The sequence below is a fragment of the Parasteatoda tepidariorum genome, chromosome 6 (assembly GCF_982258835.1).
Source record: "Parasteatoda tepidariorum strain Cologne lab strain chromosome 6, Ptep-v5.0, whole genome shotgun sequence".
Taxonomy (NCBI): Eukaryota; Metazoa; Arthropoda; class Arachnida; order Araneae; family Theridiidae; genus Parasteatoda; species Parasteatoda tepidariorum.
The window spans coordinates 48,139,976-48,161,053 of NC_141760.1; the positions used below are offsets into that span (position 1 = coordinate 48,139,976).

The 21,078-nt window shown below is 29.4% G+C and overlaps 1 protein-coding gene across 2 annotated transcripts in view; it reads right to left on the reverse strand.

Moving 5' to 3' along the window:
• LOC107445120 (potassium/sodium hyperpolarization-activated cyclic nucleotide-gated channel 2-like) overlaps positions 1–21,078 on the reverse strand; it is a 622,718-nt gene that overhangs the window by 11,699 nt on the left and 589,941 nt on the right. For both annotated transcript variants that reach the window (XM_071178704.2, XM_071178706.2), the window contains 2 exons: positions 17,386–17,535; positions 2,423–2,641 (listed from right to left, as the gene is read on the reverse strand). In XM_071178704.2, coding sequence (XP_071034805.1) covers positions 2,423–2,641; positions 17,386–17,535 — 369 coding nt within the window. The remainder of the gene's footprint in view (positions 1–2,422; positions 2,642–17,385; positions 17,536–21,078) is intronic.

Below are 21,078 nucleotides of genomic sequence, written 5' to 3' on the forward strand. Positions count from 1 at the left end.
TTTGTGTTTCTAAAACTAAATAAGTAAAAGTGAGAAAATAAAATTTTGTAAGTATGCCAAATGACCATACACTATTTGACGAATACCGAAAATCTTTGGGAGGTCCCAGTGACCTCCCATTCCGGCTCCCCTGACTAAAAGATTAATTAAGTCAAAATTAATCTATATAGCATTAAGGTGGCTAATAAAAAATGTTTGAAGTATCTTTTGTAATTGCTTTCCAGCATGACGTTAAAACCAGCATAGGTTTTTCGTGATTTTCACTCTCACAACCTCATATTTAATAGTATAGTAAGCTGTTTTCTTCTTTATAGCCTTCATCACCTCTCAAACTTTGTTGGTCAAATTTTGATGCATCCTGCATATCGTTAAACATTGGTAAATTTATAATCATCAAAAAAGAATAGCGTTTATTTATATATATATATATATATATATATATATATATATATATATATATATATATATATATATATATATATATATATATATATATATATATATATATATATATATATATATATATATATATATATATATATATATATATATATATATATATAAATGCATTTTTATAAAACGAACGAAATGCACTTTAAAACATCTAAAAATCTGAAAACTGTACCTTACTTATTAAAGAGTCCAAATGTTTCGTTAACGGCTTAATATTTTTTTAAAAATTAATGGCATTTTTAAAACCATATTGCATTTGGCACGTGTCTGACATGAACAATTTTTCACGAAATCTTGATAACAGTCATAGCTTCACTCAATCAAGCCAGTTTACAATTATATTGATTACTATATTCCCATTTACAATACTAAGATTTCTGTCAGAAAATATTTATTTCAAACCAATTGTCCTATTGAAAGAAAAAAAAAATAACACCGATAAAATTTCATTAAATTCACAGCTTAGGTATTGCAAAGACAAGTAATCAGTATAATTACACTCGTAATGTATGATTTTTTATTTGCCTGTAATCATTATTACTTTGCAATTAAATATCATAAAATTATTTCTAATCATAATTCTCTGTAATTGGGGGAAAAAGAGATTGCTAGTAATCTCTATTAGAATTATAATAAAAATTATGATCAACTGTTTTCACGATTACAAACGCTCTTTTACTTTTAATCATTTACAGTTTTGCTCAGCTGTGAAACGAAGATCATTTTAAAATATCTAAGTTCCTCTTTTAAAGCAGCATGTCATTCATACTAAAGAAATTCACCACTGGATTACTGTCAGTGACCGGTTACGAAGTGTTTCAGTCATTGACGGTAAAAATAAATTTAGAATCATATAACTATTAAGTTATCAGGATCATTAAATAAATCATCGAATCATATTGGAAATCATATTGAAAATAAATCATATTGGAAAGCAAATTTTTACTTGAAATTTCTTGTCGCAAAATTAATGGCTACTGACTGTAATATAACATTTGAGACTCAGGTAATATGCGTTCCAAATAAAATCAAACCGTGGAACGACGCGAAATAGTATAGTGCTGTAGTGAGAGAGTTTTATGCTCGTTGCTCCTGGTCACCAATGTACAGGAAATGAGAGAGATTTTTTTTTTCGATGGTTCGGTTCGAATCTTTGTGTAGTTGTAACAACCATGGAAAGGGGTATACATCCCGAATTGAGTACAGAAGTTTTATATAATAACCATGCAAATTGACGGTCTGCTCTATTAATTTAGTTCTTTACAATAACGAGCACGGGGCATTTTTGTCAAGGAAAGGAGTTGGCTTTATAAACTGATGGTTAACTCTACTAGTTTTGCAGAAATTTCTTTGAGTGTTGATATGCGAAAAGTGAAAATATCATGGGTGTTAATACACAAATGGTGGCTAATGAATCTTAATATCCTTTTTCATCTTTAAAAATATTGAGCTTTTAAACATTTTGATATGAAAAGTGTTTTCGTATCTTTTGAGATGAATTAATAGAAAATGTTAAACACAGTGTTCTATCTTCAAAATAGGGATAATTTCAGGGAATTTAAAAAATTGAACCTTTTTAAGAATTTGTATTTGCATTTTTTTCCTTTAAACATAGAAAACAATACATTGGGATGCACTATGTCACTATAGTCATACTATATAAAAAACTATTTAAAGATTAGGAGATAAATATTCTGAATTTAATCTTAAAAGTCACGGAGAAATCAATACGTGGTTAAAGTACTAAAACTAAATAATTCTGAAACATCTTCTTTTAAAAAAATGTTACAAATCAACGCTCTGTCTTAATTTAAGCTTGCTTGGTTCTAATACCTACCACTAGGTGTCACCAGTAACACGAAATATAGATTTACAGAATTTAAATACACTCAAATAAATTTCCCATATATTGATTTCATGAGCATATTTCTTATAAACCTTTGAAGTAAAGATGATTAAATAATAGTACCTTTTCTCTGTACTGTCTCCTCGAGGAATCCAGTGACTGTATGAGATTTGTGGTGTGACCGAGGAAGAGAGCGTAGCAAGTGGCGCCGCTTATCATACTGAGCAGAGTTAACCACATGTCGGTCAGGCTCTGTGGGGGAAAACGTCCGTAGCCGATGCATAGCATGTGTGACATCGCCTTGAATAACGCCCACGAGTACTGATTGAACCAGTGGGCAGTCTGAAAGAGTGTCAATCATATTAGCAACAAGCACATTTAATGTAACTTTCAACAAATTGAAAATTATTCAATTATTCGCTTTCGCTCCCGTCAAGACTAAAAGGGTGAGATTTTGTCTTCTATTTCTCGTGCCCGTGATATCTCCGGACTAGAGAATTCAAACGTAACGCACCGAAAAGGCTTAAGTATATCCATTTTTTGTGTCCGTAATTTTTTTTATTTCTTATCTTGCACACTAGATGGTTGCACCAGATGCAGTTTTTAATGCAACTAGAGATAGTTTATTTTAAACTAGATGTTATCACTATCCAAATATATGTATTTGTGATGTGTATTTCGTACTCTTAGCTCAGCTATTTATGATCTTTGTGAATACACGAGGTTTGTGTTCTATGATAAAATATTTTTTATATTATGTACATTATGCATATGTAAAGTCATATGGACATATTAAGTACAAATGAAGTGTTAAATTTCAAGCTAAAAAAATTTCAAAAATAAAAAATAAATACATATATTGTACAGACACTTTTTTTAATATAATTTCCTTTAATAAAAAATGACACTTTTATGACCGTTTGTTTGAAAATAATAAGATCGTTTGAAGGGGTTAAGGGTTCAATTAAATGCTATTGATAACAGCAGATGAAACGTAATAGTTATTTTATGTCACATTTGACAACATTTAAGTTATTGATTGAATAAAATAATTACAATGTCTGAGGTTTTCACCTGAAGATTCAAAATAAAATGAAATCAATGTTTTCAGACAACGCGTAGGAGTTCGTTTTACAGAAGTTTTAACAAAACCAGAAATTATTGATTGCACAAGGAGGCAGACTGGAACGAGTAGACTAGAATATATAATTTAATTAAATGTTACAGATATTTAATTAAATCATCATATAGTCAACAGATATTAAGGTATTTGATATTAATTATTAAAATGGTTCAACTGTATGAGCAAGGGCTAAATATTAAAATGCCAATCTGCCTGAAAAATTGAAATACATATTAAAAATCAGAAATCAGTCAAAGAATTTTAAAACCAAATGAACTGAAACGATAATGTTATATAATTTAAATTAGAAGAACAGTTCTAAACCTCAAAGATATCCTTACAAGGTTAAAAAAAACATTTTTTCAGTCATTTTAATATTAAGTTTAGCTACAAGTATAGCTTTTATTGCGTAAAAATATGAATTATCTATACAAATATATAATATAATTAGAATCAGTTTTACAGCTCTTTATTTGAAGCTATCCTTGTACAATCTGAAAATATCCTTATTATATAATTTGAATAAATTGAACAGCTTTGAATCAGAAAAATATTCATATAAGAATATTCCTGTTAAACCATTTACATACAAAGTATGACAATTATTCTGGAACTATCAATACACGCATAGAAAAGTCGATATTATATAACCTAAATCAATAGAACAGCCATTGGTCTGAAAATATCAGTAAAAGTATTCAAAAGAACTCTCATATGAACATTTATTGATCCAAGTACATTCATATAAGAACAGAGAATATGCTTGTAATATCATTTGAATACATAATGCTGCTCTTGTTTTGAAAATATATTCAATAAACTGAAAACCTTCATGTTACAACATTTGATAGAATAGAACAGCTATTGGGCAGAAATACCTAGATAAGAATAGACTACCTCTTTTCTTTCAAGAAGAATAGTTCTAAATTGATCAAGGGGAAGCCATTTTATTTTTAAACTCTAAATAGATTTTTTTTTGTTATCGTTTATTTCGAACGTAAGGTAGGTCAAATCCAACTTTTGCTTCAAGAAAAAGAGCAGTAGAAATTGTAGAAACAAATCCCTTTCTGAATTTTTCAGTTCTTTCATACCACAAGGGAATTTTCTTAAGAAATTCTTTCTTATATTCCAAAAATACTTGAGTCGCATGGGATGAGCGGAAATCCTTTATAAGATCCAAAACATATTTCTATTCCAAAGAACTTCTTGCATTGTTCTGAAGTTGAATAGTCACAGTGGAAGGAAGAAAAAGGAAAACTTCTGGACACGCTTTGACAACTTCGAAAGTTATATTAAGAGGGACTTTCGCCTGATAAGAAAGATTTGAATATCAAATAAGGAGGCATTCCGAATGAGAATCCTTGACATTAAAGAATAGAGTTTAGAATTTGGTTGAATAACCACTTGATTTTGATTTGAATGGAAAAGTTTTATTACAATTCATTTGCGGTTATAAAATTTTAAAATTATTTTATGATTAGCAATCTTTAAGCATTATAAAATGAGGCAGAGCTAACTTGTATGCATGCGGAATTAAACTTTTAATTATCTAGTTTCATTTTTTAATTATAACACAGATGGTAGTATGAAAAGGATATTTCAAAAATACTTAAGTTTGGAGTTGCATGGTATGAGCAGAAATACTTAATAAGATCCAAAACATATTTCTATTCCAAAGAACTTCTTGTATTGTTCCGAAGTTGAATAGTCACAGTAGAAGGAAAAAAAGAAACTCTCTGGACACGTTTTGACAACTTTGAAAGTAATATTAAGAGTAAGAGAGACTTTTGCCTGATAAGAAAGATTTGAATATCATACAGGCAGGCATTCTGAATGAGAATCCTTAACATTAAGGGATAGAGTTTAGAATTTGGTTGAATAACCACTTGTTTTTGAATTAAATGGAAAAGTTTTACAAAATTTTATTTGCGGTTATAAGATTTTAAAATTATTTTATATTTAATTATCTTTAAGCAGGATAAAATAAATCAAAGTGAACTTATGAGCATACAGTACTAAACTTTTAGTTATTTAGCTTCATTTTTTAAACTTTAACAAAGATGGCAGAATGAAATGATTTTTTTTCAAGCTATAAGTGAAGCACAGTGACTGTTTTGTGGAAGTTGTATTTTCAACGATGATCACAATCTTTTTTAAAAGATAAAACACTGCTCTTTATACTGTTTTTTATTTGAAAAAAAAAAACAACCAAGAAGAATATGAAAATGTTAATTAAAGTCAAGAGTGTGCAATATAAAATGAATATTCAGACTTCATGAAAATTTGAGGGAGCAACTGTTCACAAATTTGCACTTTGACTGTGTATATTATTTGAGGGAGCCATGAAGGTGCGAGACGGTGCAGATTTTTATTCCACCAAATGGATTTTGTCATGCATTATTTTAGGGAGACGTAAAGCGGCGAGGCCTTCAACGATTTCGATACCTCCAATTTGTATTTAATATACTAATGTCAGGAATTAAAAGTAAAGCTATAAATAATGCTGAGTTTATGGAGCCCATGTGAAACCAAGACGCAGCGTGCTCGAGTAGGCAATCAACCCATCCCGTTAGACAGTTAGTTTTTAAATAAATTGGAGGGCAATCGATTTCACCAATGGCAATTGATAAATAAGTTTATTTAGACATGTCTCTTTTGAGGGAATTACAAGAGATATCTCCTCTATAAACATTAGTAATTAAGTCATAAATCAGTTAGATAGTTCATTTTCTAAAAAAAATTTTATCTCTAACTAGCTATTTTGTGATATTTGTGATGTGTGTATATCAATATTTTTTACCGTAATTTTTCACAGTCCAATTTTGATGATTATGTAAGAAACAACAGTAGGCTAAATTAATAATTCAATTAAAGAATTTTAGATTAAACTTTTAAAGGAGATTAAAATCTCCCATAGAAGTTGAATATAGTTAATTGGGATATGTTTGAAACAAAATTAAAATATATAATCCTGACATTTTTTTGCGTAAAACAATATTAATCTAAAAAATGGGAAAAATTTTTAAACAGTGATTTAAAATAGCGATAATAATGATTTGGTTTCTTATAGACGCTCTATGTTACATGTTCATACTCACGTTAGAATAATAGAAGTTAATACACAGAGAGTTATGATTAGATTTTTTTTATTCTCGTATTTTACATAATATCATGATATCGGTGTTATGACATTGCAAAAAATTCCGGATCAAATTAAAATATAATTTAAAGCTGCTTGGGTGCATGATCCGCGAAATCTATTTCCCCCTAAAATCCATTTTTACAGTAAAATATTATACCGCAATTTTTACAGTAATATTTATTTAATCAGAGCAATTAAAAAATTTTACGATAATTATTACTGTAAAAATTGTGGTATATGAGAGTTTTTGTTCCGTAACATATTCCGGTAAAAATTGATTTTCGGTAAAACGTGTCTGCAACCTCAATGACAGTATTTTTTACCGTAATTTGATCCAGAATTTTTTACAGTCTAGAAGAACCTCCGATGCGTGTTAGTATGTACAAAACACGTATCAAAAACTTGGCCAGGATCTACTCTCACTTGCGAAGTTCTTCTTTAAGAAATAAGAAATCTTTTTCGCTTAATCCTGAGTTACAGTTTTTTTTTAAATTTTATATAGCTTACATGCTGTTTATTTAAACCTTTTATAGTGTTTTATTTTGCATGTAAAATAGTTTTTCTCAAAGAAGTATTTCCACAGTTAAAAAAGTTTTATATTGTGAACAAAATGATGTACATAGTTCAGCATTTTTAGCCTTCATTTATTAGATTTATTTCGGACGAGGCAAAGAACAATTACTTTCTTGTAACCATGAAGCCATTAAGATTTTTTTTAAAGTACCTTTATTTTGACATTAAGTCTGATAAAAACTACTAATATTCTTCTAACGTTTCACTAATTACAGTTTAAACGATTTTCTTAGTAATTTTATAGCTTTGAAATTGAAAATAAATCTTACTTACTGTGGAATTTTTCGTTTTTCGGCGAGGTAGTGGAAGTATTCTCCCCTTTATTGTCCTGTATACGCGGATCAATACATCTTCTTACCCAACTAAATCACGTTTTTCTTAACTATTTCTCGTCTTCCATGTACACACATAAAAATATTGAAATTCTGTTACATTTTTTCGTTTTTCAGGTACAAAATGGAGACTTGTGAAGTGTGAGGTAAAAACTAACGATTTGGAAGTTTTGAGGTCAACTTTAATGGAAGTTGAGTATCAGGTTTCGATCTTGATAGAAGCTTTTAGAAAACCCTTTGCGGGACACATTATATCCTTTTTTTGAGGAACATCCTCTTTTACGAGGAAAATCTTGAATCGTGTTTGTTCTGTATAGTTTACAATTGAAGAGCTTTATTCGAAATAATGTTTTCTTTTCCTTTTTTTTTATTTCGAAAACTATCGTATTTAAATGTATAGGCATAAAGATTATATACGTATGTCGAATATTTTTAATACCTTCCGCATCTGTGTTTGAGTTATTCTGAGATTTATATAAACGTGAAATAGTTTTCTCTTTGTAAAATTCGCAAATATTATTTTTTTGCAATCGTTATCTCTTTTTGTAAAATTTTTTAATATTTTTTATAAATAGAATGAAAACAGAGAAGCAGCTAAGGTAAACTTGTTTTTGACTGCTAAACTATATGAAAATAAATTGACATGTTTATTTAGTATTATGCATATTTAGTACTTCCGTTTTCTTTGTTATTATAAGGATCATTCTCCTTCAGATTTTAAATTGAAAATAAATTTAACTTACTGTTGAACTTTTTGTTCTTTTGGAGCGGTATATGAAGTGATTTTTCTTATTATATCTCTGGATGATACATGATTCGATGTATCTTCTTAACCAACAAAAATCAAATTTTTTAAAAACTATTTTCCGTCTTCTATGTACAGCGCGTAGAATAAGAAGGGGAAATCCCCTGAATAACTTTTGATCAAATCAACGGATTTTCACGTACTAGGTTTCAATCTTAAAGGTTTGAAAACGGCTAACTTAAAAAAATATGCTAATTAATTAGTACAGATGACATTTTAAGCCCCAAAGTCAAACACAGAAACGTACTTTCTCTGAATAAACATAGCTTTTCCGCCAGGCTAGAATTCTTGATCCACAAAGTATGAAAGGTAGCCGCAATCCGGAGAATATGGTTCTAATAGTTTAGGCAGGAAATAGGTCAAACGTTTGAACTCCTTAATGTGAATTTCCATTTTAATGTATTTCGCTATACAATGTTAGAATTTTAATTCTAAAATTATGGTAAAATAATTGGCAGCAGTTTGTTCATCCCATTAACAGTAAAGTTTACTGTTAGAAACATTTGTTTGAATTTACGGGTTCGTGACCGTTTACAGCTGGTATTGTGGATTTTTTTGGTAAGTGTGGTAAAATTTTGTTATTTCATCCTGATATCTTAGAGCAACGCTTCCGAAATGGTGTTCCACGGAACCCTAGAGTTCCGTGGAAGAGGGAATATCGAGGGTTAAGACTTTTTTAAACAGTATTTTCTAAAAATATTTGTCAATAATCTATTATTTATTTATTATTTCCATTGCCTTTATGAAATTATAAATATACATATATATTAAAAAATCAATTTTTCAGACAATAATTATGAAAAAGTATGAAAAGGACATGCATTTATAAAAAAACTGCAATAGTATTTCACATTGTCCTTTTCAAAACAAACTAAAACAACTGAATTCTTTAATCAAGAAGTATGTTTGTCTAATAACCATTTTCAATGTTTATAACAGCTCTTTTTTTATAGAAATATAAAATTTTTTTAGCTTGACTAAATTTAGCTCTAATGGCAACTGTCGAATATAAAACATAATTTAATGATAAAACGATGGATCAAGGATAAAACAATAAGAAAAAATTTCATTCATCCTATTAATTATAAAAAAGTCTAAGAGTTAAATTAGTGTAGTTTTTTAATGGCTAATTATTTTTATTTACTTTAATTATGAAATGGGCTTCCGTCAAAAGAAGCTTGATTATTTAAGGTTCCGTATCCCGAAAAAAAATCGCAAACCGCTGCCTTAGAACATGGCATAAAAACCAATCATTCGGTTAAATTTAAATTTCAGTTTCGTATCTTTTTACTAAATGTTTGATAATAACTGAGTGAAAATAGACGTGAGGTCTAATCTGCCAATCTCATGACTGGCTAAATGGGGATTCGAATCCATGCTTTGACACCACAATATTCCTTCAGCTCATGAAGACTTTTCAGTGTTCAGCACTCCCCAATTGGTGACCCTGGCCCACTGGAATACGGATCTCTAATTCACGCATAGATGTCAGAGCTATTTAGCACAAAAAAATCTAGTATTTCCCCTCCAATATCAATTAAAACTTTATTTTAATGGTTTTGAACCATTCTAGTTGTAATTGATTACAGAATTGTATGATCTCGTATTCCCGGTTGTTTAACCATACCAGTTGTAAATGGTTTCAAACCTGTAAAGTTAAAGAATTGTTCCTAACCATAAATTTTACGGTCAAACGGATAGACAGGCTACTGTCAATTATTTTGCTGTAATTTTAAAGAAAAAATTCTAACATTGTAGGATCTTACGTTACATAAAATTCGAGGATATTAAATAATGAGATGATTCTTTCTTATTTGGTAAAAAAAAGAAAAGTTTAATACTTCCAAGGCGGATTATATTTCTTCTATCAAGTGAACTTTTTTATTTTTCAAGACAATTGTGGCATCGCTGCTGTATCTAACATTATTTCTTGTGAAGCGAACTGAAGTGGTACCGATCTTCAAAGTATAAATGTTGTGACGTAAGTTTGATATTTGCTTTTTACCTATTCTTCTTCAAACAGCTGTATTTAGCGAGAACTGGGCGTGTGGAATCTGTTGTGTTTGAGTGTAAATAAATGTTTTCTTTAGATATGTACACAAGTCTTATTTCCTAAACCCAGGATAATTCAAGCATTTGTGTCTAATTGAAACTGCACCAATCATAGTCTCGGAAAAACATACCGAATAAAAATAATTGCTGATTTCAAGAAGATTGCAATTTTTAATGAACATTTCATTTTTAAAAGTATATTTCTCGTAAACTATGCCATTGATAGTTAGATCAAAAGTAGTTCAGAGTGGTCCGTTTTTTTGAGTGCTGTACATATCTTTCATATGCTATTTAAATAATTGAATTTATTATTATTCATCTTATTTTAAATATTTGTAAACGTTTAGTTGGGATTCTTGATTTCTTCGAAATGTATGACAAATTTTTCTTTAATTTTTCTGCTCCCCAAAAATCTCATGAATTTGTTGTTCACGGTGTTTTAAATATTCACAGATTTTTAATTTTAATATGTTTTAACCTGTTACCAGAAATTGATGGTTTTCTTTATTGAGTTGTGATGCTTATTGTTTTAAAATTTGGAATTTATAATGCTCATTCAATATGACTTCAAACCTTCATTTTTTCTTTAATATTGACAGGCCAAGATTAAAAGAAAAATACAATAAAAACGTGATTATTTCTAAAATTAATAGTATAAGAAATATAATCAGTTTTGTGTTCGTTTTGTATTACCTTTTTTTTATCTCTTTCGATTAAACGTTTTGTTAATTAATAATTTCTGTTGCGCACACGAAGAAAAATTTGTTTTCGGTTTATTTTGAATTATCAATGAATGCTGAATGTTTGAAATATCAATGAATTTCTTTTGAATTATGGCTCATTTTGTTTTTAATTGTCGCCCTTAGTTTTTGGATAAAGTAATCATAAAATGCTTGTGACAAAGTTTTATAATATGTTTTGAACTAATAAAAGTGATCCCGCATATCTTTTAAGGGTAGAGAATTAATCTATGGTAATACTTATTATAGATTAAGTTTTGAGTTTACGTTACTACGCTTAGAAATATTTTCATTTATTTTCGGTGTCGAAAAATTTAAGTTTTCTTTTTTGTTTAATTTTCACGGAGTTCAGGAGGAGATAGTGGTTTCTGACTTTAATTCTCCAAGATTCAGTGAGATAAATACCGGAGAAAAAGAATGTTTTTACGACTTTTTTAAGTACCTCATAAAACTAAAAGTTTTTAGCGGCAGAAAAAATACCGAAGTTGTTCCAGTCTGCAATACATTTACTCACGTTATCAAACAAAAGAAATAGATTTTCTAATTTATTCCATGAAAAATAATTTTCAGAAACGAGACCTTTAAGAGGATGGTAAAATGTAAAGAAATAAAAAGTAATTGAATTTTTTTTAAAAGAAACAAAACTACAAGGCAATGAATGATACAAAAATCACTCGTTAATCTCAGTGTTTCGATCCACAAGATTCAGTTTTTATAATAAAACATTGATTTAATTAAAGTTTCGATTTTAAATTATTGCTTTAATTGTTTTTCATGCTTTAATGTATAAATAGATTTTATGCTGTATTAATCAATTATTTCATGCTTTGGAAATGGTAATATATAATTATAATTCACCATGATTTTGATGAATTAAAACATATAAAATTAAACTAATTACTAACTAACTTCTCTAGTAATATTGTTTTATATGCAAAGTACTAATTTGAATGTATAAAAAATGTATTTTAATAAAGTATACAAACTAAAATTATTGAATGCAAGATTACTTCAGAAATAGAATATATTATTGTTGTTTCTACTGTTCGTTTTTCAATCCCTACTATTACTTTTTTTCATATTAAATCTAGCTTAATCATTACTGTTTACTAATTCTTATTGTAATAGTTTTTTTTTCAAATTATCTGATTAACGTTTTCTATGCCCTTAATTGATACTTTTATTTTAAATAAATATTATCACCATTCCTTTATTGCATGATTAGTAATCTCTAATCCGTTGGCATATTATTACCTGTTACCTTTTTTCGAATAGATAATCTCCGATAGAGTATATATAATAGATTTAATTATATTTTCTTATTTTTAAATTAATAACACTTTGTTGCATTCATACAAATACTTGTTTGTCTAATTCGGGTGGGGGAATCTCAAATCTGAAAGTAATTTTGCTCTTAAATCTACGGATTTTTTAAAAGGAATTTTTAGTCTTTTCTGCCTATTTAATTCTATTTCTATTTTATGTACAATTTTAAAAACGTTATATATGTTAAATGTTGCAACAAACGTTTAGAGGAGTAAGGGCACATAATTAAATCTGCTTAGGAACCCATACTCGTCTTTTTCGGCTAGGGATATTTTCTTATTATGACCGGTTCAGTGGCACATTTGAGGGAAGCGCCCGTTGCGGCGTATGATGATATTTCCTGGTATGGGTACCTATGCAGTTTTAATTTTAATGATCTGCCCTAACTACCCTTAAAGTTTATCGCAACATTTATGTGAACCCCTGTCATTTTAAATGTTTTGAAAATTGCACATTTCGACACAAAATAGACTAAAAATGTCCTTTTAAAAACAGGCTATAACTTGAAGATGGAAACCAACAGCAAATTTGAAATCAGAGATGTGGAAGTATCTGAGATCTGTTAAAAATTCTCATACTGTATTTTAAAAAAATGCCTGGTGAAGCCATTAACTTCTATAGACCTCGTTATATTTTTATATATTGTTTTGTTAACGAAATCCTACTAACACATATTTTTAAGTTCAATAGAAAAAACTAATCAAGTTTAGCATGCGAGAATACACTTTAAAACATAACAGTTATATTTAGAAAACACAGCTTCTAAAAATCAATGTAAAAGAGTACTTTGAAATTTACGAAGATGTAGGAGAAATAGTAGTTAAATTAACATTTAAATTAACGAAATTCTGGTCAGTTGGCTGTTATAAATATGAATTTAATGTTAAAGTTATAATTAAACTTAAATATTTGAATGAAATATAGCGAAAATAATTATCTTTTTAATATATTAGAATTCTTAATTAATTTAATTCAATCTCCTTCCTTACTGAGACATTTTCTTCAATTACTATGATGATAAGAATGATCTGATTGACGTCACAGGGGGCCATAAACCGTAACAATAGGAAAATATACAATCATAGTAATGTGCAGCTAGGCTTTGCGATGTCATGTAATTGTTAAAACTTCAAGTCACTGTCTTTGAATTAAGCATTTGCATTTGGTTTCAAATTTTAATCAACGGATATCTTCTTACATAGATGTGCTCTATTAATTAGTAGGTGAATGAAAAATTTAATTAAAGTGTCAAACCAACGTTGCGGCAGAGCAACCACATTTAAAGCTTAACTTTATATTCGAAGAGTACTGATAGAGATTTATAAATGGCTATTTTGACACAATAGAGGCGTGATAAGAGAATGATTTTGTTTATATATTATTTACGTCTGTAAGATAGAGGCTTTGGGTCAAATTTTTACAATGTTCATTTTATAAAGAATGGTTCGTTCTGATCACGTGAATACAATCTTAAAGTATTTGAAAATAATCATTTGGTGAATGCAAGGAAATTGAAAGTTATTTTTTAAACCACCTATGTCGCACATTAAAGTATATTAAGTAGAGAGAACGTATGTCAGACCTGTCAAGCCCGACATTTGCCAAAACACACACACAAATTTTTTAACAAATAACGCGCCATTCCATATTCTTAATAGCTGCATTTTACACCAATTATGTAGAGTTCTGGAATTCATTTCTTCTACTTTACTCGAAAATTAGGTGTACAAGCTTTTGAACCCTATCTAGAAGACAATTGGAATTTTGGATCAAGTATTGGAGAAATTAGCCTCTGTGGAGGACTTTTTAATGGAACTAACCCACATTTGCGTTACAAGGAAAGGAAAACCTCCCTTGGTTAGCCTGATGGGAAGAGGACTCTACTAATAAGGATATTTTTCATCTGCACTGTGGTCGGTGCTAGCCAGGTGTAGAATTCGCATCGACCAGCCCTCGCTGGAATTCGAACGCGGTTTTAAATCATTGGGAATCGAGCGCTCTATTCCCTCAGTCACCACGGCTTATGAATTTAATTGTACTTTAATTGTGTACAGTAGAAGCTAAATGATAGTTTTTTAGTATAAGACCTACTTATTTTAGTAGATTTTAAGAATATGAGCACCACCATGTCTACTCTGTTCTTTCACAGTCATAGCTGAATGTCTTAAACACTTCCCGACTCTTTATTATCGTTTTGATGAAATGATTTTTTCCTGTTCAATAATTTTTTAACAATGCTATCTATTTTATTCAATCTTTTCTATATTGTACGTACAGCAGTATTATTTAGGCTAAAATCTTGAAGTACAGAGTAATTTAAAAGTGGAAAAAATTTAATCGAAATATTAATTGGAAATGTAGAATCTACAAATTAATGGAAAGGGAAAAATCGGAAGACTTTTTTTACCACCACTTCGGCGGTAATAGTGTGATCGAGTACGGAAATAGGCAGGTATTTAGCTACACTATCAGAGGAGAGTAAGATGGCTATTATGCAGGATAATGTTTTCGCCTGCCCGATAGTTCCGATACATTCCAATCCCATCCTTTGTAACTTTTCTTGTGAGGATATGTTAAGGTGGCTGTTAACGCCCTATCTCTACCACCAACTGTTTTAGATGACCTGCGGAACCGTGGCGCTGTTGTGATACACTTTGAGACCTTTTCGAGCGTGGAAACAGTTTGGCTGCCACTTAGATGATTGCCCTGCTGCACATTGGAGGACAAAATGAACATTTATAACTCATGTTAAAAGCCTTGAATCACCCTTTTTCATTAGCATGTAGATGGTTCATGGTCAATTTATACTTTCTTAAATGCAAATTAACTAAATTGAGTACATACACTGTACAAAAAAGGTATCTAAAAATTGAGTAAATAAGTGTCAAAATAGCTTCAAAGCAAATAGTAGTCAAATTTCTTACCCAAGAAACTCCATGGTAAGCACACGTGTGTTAAAAACTGAAACAGAATATACTCATTTTTGAGCAAAATGCATAGTATCAACAGAGAAGTGGAGGGAGGAAGATGTTCTTTCGGCTGCCAGCAAGAATTCGAACCAAGGACCTCTGAGATCATAGTAAAAATCTCTTAACACCATATAGTTTTAACCCCATTACAGGGATAGTTAGGAATCTTTATATAGTGATTGCCGCAATGACACACCATTACATACATTTCTTTCTCTAAAATTGTTTTAAGATAAGCAAACTAAGCAAAAAGTAAAATTAAAATAACCTAAGCTATTGGGTCCATATTTTGCAAAGTGCAACACTTTGTATTAATAAAAGTGGAAACAGTATGTCATGAAGTGTCATTGCGGCTGTTACTATATAAAGCTTCTTAATTCTTTCTGAGGTGTACAACTATAGTGGGGAGAGTATCTTACTATGAATCCGGAGATCCTCCGTTCGAATCCTGTCAGTAATTAACGAACATCTCGCTTACACAATTCTCCCTCCACATCATTGTTGAGACTATGTATTTTGCTCAAAAACTAGTATTGTAAAACTAGTAAACTGACATTTTAAAATTTGAGTATTATTTGTTGCGCAGCTATTTTGGCACATTTTTGTTCAATTTAGAGAAACTTCTTTTTTCAGTGCATTTTAGAATAACTCTGTAAAAAATAGTGATAATGTTTAAAAAAACACCTAATAAAGGACTTTGAACGTAGGACGTATTAATAAATTGAATTAAGTCCGCTATGATTATAAACAAGTTTTAATCACAAATTTTTCTAAAAATCCAACATTCGAAAGGCATTCTTTTATTCTTGACAATAGAAATGTTTTAATACCTTTCTTAAAAAAATGCTTTTGAGATTTTAATTTATATAAAGTTTTTGAAAATCAAATATCCCTTACAAAAAATAAAGTGTTTTTGAGGTCATTTTGGGGTTGACATATGTAAAGAACTACACCAAAGGTAGAAAATGAAGTTATGTTCTGCATCAAAAATAACCTCATTAATAAACCTCAATTTCAACCTCATTTACACCTCACAAAATCTACCTCAATCAAATAATTTTAGTTCAGATCGGATGAAATTATCCATACCTTAAATATACGTATTTGCTTGAAGTGAAGAAAAAATAAAATGTTCACTTCAAATACAACCTCCCTAAGCTGGCTGCTCTAAAGTAGATTGTCATCAGCCTCAAACGTCAATAAAACACACCTTGGGAGATTGATCTTTTAAGGTTGTTTTTGAAATCAACTTCGAATAAACCTCAAATCAACCTTGACACCTCAAAACAATAACCTCAAATTTACCTAAAAAATACTTTAAATTTTTGTAAGAGATTGTTATTATAAATAAGTTTAATGGTTCGATAAAACAACTCTACAATTTTCATTTTTTAAAAAAACCAAATATTTGTTGACACAGATATACAAGTACTCCAGGAACTTCTTTTAACTTCATCAACCTCAAGTGTGAATAAAGCAACTTTATACACCTTGGAAGGTTGATCTTTTAAGGTTGTTTTTGAGATCAACTTCTAATAAACCTTGACACCTCAAAACAACAACCTCAAATTTACCAAAAAAATATTTATTTTTTTGTAAGGGATTGCTGTTATAAATTAGTTTATTGATTCGATAAAACAACCATATAATTTTCATTTTTTTAAAAAACCAAATATTCGTTGACTCAGATATACAAGTACTCCAGGAACTTCTTTTAACTTCATCAATCTCAAGTGTGAATAAAACAACTTTATAGGCATTGGGAGGTTGATCTTTTAAGGTGGTTTTTAAAATCAACTTCAAATAAACCTCAAATAAACCTTGACACCTCAAAACAACAACCTCAAATTTACCACAAAAATACTTATTTTTTTGTAAGGGATTGCTATTATAAATTAGTTTATTGATTCGAAAAACAACCATATAATTTTTTTAAAACCAAATCTTCGTTAAAATAGATCTACAAGTACTGCTTGTAAATTTATTTTTCTTGAAGAAGTAATTAAATAAGAGAAGATTCATACCTCAAGCTCATTGATTGCGACCCAGGAGTTGGGGGGGAAGCCCTGTAGCATGGGCACGAGGAACTGCAAACAGCCACTCCAATGTCCTATCAGCAGCATCATGCATATCAAGTTGAAGATTTTCATAAATACGCTAGCCATGTTGAAGAACTGCAAAAAGAACCAGATTCAATTATTTCAATCCAATAATCGTTTATTCAACGATGAAATGAATTCCTGAAGAGTTAGAATTAATGGAATTTGCTGTGTTTAGAAATATTGATAAAAATAATCGGATAAGATTTTTTTCTTGAATTTCTAAAGGAGCTTATTAATGAGAAGTTTAGTTTACTGATAATTTATGCAAATTAGTAATGAATCATTTTTATTTTTTAAAGTACATCATTGTAAATCATTTTTATGATAAAGTATTATCTGTTAAAGTTACCAAGTATTAATATTTTTTTAAAATCAAACATAACTCTGTTAAAAACTTTGAAGCGTGTTAAATCTTCAAATTTGCTTAAATCTTGATAAATTGAATCTCATTATTGTATTTTTTAAATTTAATTATATAATGTCATGGGTCAACTTAAGTGAACATATATTTTAATTTAGAGTCTTATTTATACATTAACAAACCTTCAGCGCATCATGATCCAGAATATCAGCATTATGGTTCATCGTTGAAGCAAATTTTTTAAGTGTTCAAGTAAAATGTGGATTTATTTTTGATTTAATATTCTCCGAGGAATGGAAAATAAGTACAGATATTAAGTACAGTAGTAAGTTTTCCTGGAAATTAAGTACATAATAGTTCTACCGCAACAGCAGGGGTAGTGTGGCAGTTTCACGCATGCGCACACGTGTATCTGGTTGATAGTCTGTCCTCTGATGCCATAACAGCGGGATTGTGTTGTATTTATAGTTAAGTTGTTAAGGAAATTAGGTTGTGTCTACAGTGAAGTTAGTATTCAAAATTAAGACGTCTAAGTTCAAAAGATCTAAACTGATCCAGCCGACTGTGAGGTGCGTTCTGTAATAAGGTTCATTAATGCTGTACGATATTGTGAAGCATTGCGAAAACTGCGTTTTGAGATTCATAACAAAGGACGAGGAATGCTCAGTCAGGACATAGTGTAACTTTATGGCAACGCACGTTCTGGTAGTGTCTCTGAAAAACATATTCAGCGATTGGTTGGGAGCAATTCGATCACCTGCCGTACAGACTCTACCTCGCACCTTCACAAAACTACTTTTTTTTGAAGTGTAGCTTTGGAGGAAGGTGCTTTGGCAGTGATAAAGAGGCATAAAAACGGTTTCTGAAGTGATTGTTTTCACCAGGGGGCATCTTTCTTTTCAGAGGATATAGACAATTCAATTTTCCATTTTGATAAATGTCTGAACAATGGTGGCAACTATGTAGAAAAATCGTTTTCGAAACGAAACTTCATGTAAAAATAAATTTTGTTAAAAAAAAAAAAAACATTGGTATGCGAGTTTTTCCAATATGGTACTTACTTTCCTGTCACGTCTTGTAAGACAGTAATGTATTCTTTCAGTCTTAATTTAATCACGATAGCAATTTCGGTTGGGGAGTTCTTTTGTTATTTTTTACTAGTTAAAATATGGTTAACCAGTAGTTAAAAATGCAAAATGCTTGTAAGTTTTAATTTTTATTTCAAAGTAACTTAAAAAAACTAAAATCTACCTATATGCAATTAACTTTCCAAAAGTGTAAGTGAATGAAAGAAAACATTGGAATGCACTTGCATTTTAACTCTGTTTTTTTATGTTCACTAATAATTAATTCAATTTCTAAAAATAAAAATTTATACATTGTTATATTTTTAAGCAACTAAACCAATTTAATTACACAATTCTTGAACTTATGAACGCTAAATAAGAAATGATTTGTACTATCTCCAACAGTAACTAAAAAATTACAATATTCAGAAACATCCAGTTGTCGTCTGTTACAACAAGAATACTATCAATCATTCATAATTACGTTTTAAAATTATGACAACCTTTCAGACTGGCATGAAATGCATAATATAACAAGGCGATGAGTTTCTCGTCTTGCTCATTAGCACATGCTTTTCAGAAATTAATTTTTCATAACATTTAGTCTGCTATATTATTCTTTAAAAATGCGTTACGCTTGTTGGGAAAGAGCTGGAGGGTAAAATTAAAATTTTTAAGTAAAAGTTCCTTTTCTTGTTTGAAGTAAAAGTTTTAATTCTTTTGAGAATAATTAATTTTGATTTATATTTTAACAGTGAAAACTGAAAGATAATTTTTATGCTGACAAATTTAAAGCTAAAGGACATGCTGAATAATACACATTAATTTAGTACGTTTGCTTTTATATCTTTAAGATCAATATCCTTTGATTCCGACGTGAATAATTCAAACTAACATTTATTTCATAGTAAACAAAACGTTAAAACTTTATTTCATAATTTTATTTTTTCCCTTCAAATTTTTGATTCCGACGTGAATGATTCAAACTAACATTTCTTTCATAGTAAACAAAATGTTCAAACTTTATTTTATAATTTTATTTTTTCTAATTTTTTAAATGGAATCATTGTCAAAGAAAATCACAATATTTGACCTACTTTTGAAGTGCAATTCCTCAAAAAAGCCATTATTATAAAGTAATGATGTAAACAAGATAAAAGTGGTAAGAAGTTTAATTGATACGAAGAATTGTTTTCTTTTTCGTTATTCATTTGCGTTTTCACACTGCTTGGTTTAATCTGTATACAGCTTAATGTAGAATGACCGAAAAAACAATGGAAAAAATTTTTAAAGGTCATTTTAGTTCACTTTGTGTATAGGATAATTTAAACTTAATGGGATCAATTTTTAAATTTCTCTGCAACCTTACCATTTCCAATTTTAATCACTCTGAGGACACTTTGAGTTGTGAAACTAAGTTCTAAAAGTCTCAGTCTAAGCTTACAAAATGAAGAAAAAGTAAAACGGGCATAACTTAAACTGGAGAGAAAATTATGACAAGTCAAAAAGTTTGAGCAGACCAAATTTTATAGCCAGCAAGCACTTTAGACTAAAATTTCATATAGTTACTGAAATAGGCAAAGGCAAAAGTGGACATAATATTCTCAAATATTTTTAGACTTAACTTAAAAAGTAGTAAGACTTTAAAGTAATTTAACTTAAAAACTTAACTGTGGTAAAGATTTCGTTTATTTATAAAAATTCTCATTAAAAAAATAAATTGGTTTTCTCATCCATAAGTGCTAGAGACTGCAGCTTATAAAATCATGTACTTTTAGTGAAGCTTTCTTTTTTTATTCTGAATTCTTTCTTTTATTCGGATTTGTGATTTGGTTAACTACTAGTTGTTCTTTATAATACCAGGTAAAACAAACAAATTTATAATTCAAATGGAAGTATGGAAGTCTCCAAAATAAAAAAAACTTTCGCTACAATTTGTGATTTTGATTAGAATGACTTTGACGGAATAAATGTAAATAAAGTTACTGTACAATATTATCCAATATAAATTTTTTAAGAAAAAAATACCAAAAACATGTTATTTGGTGCGTTAGATATTTAACAGTTTTGACTTCAATTCTCGAAACTTCTTTATCGTTCTTCCATCGAACCTCTGTCGGAATACTTCAGCAAGGATAAAAAATTTACATTTTAATTACTTAACACTGATAGATGACACTGGAGAAC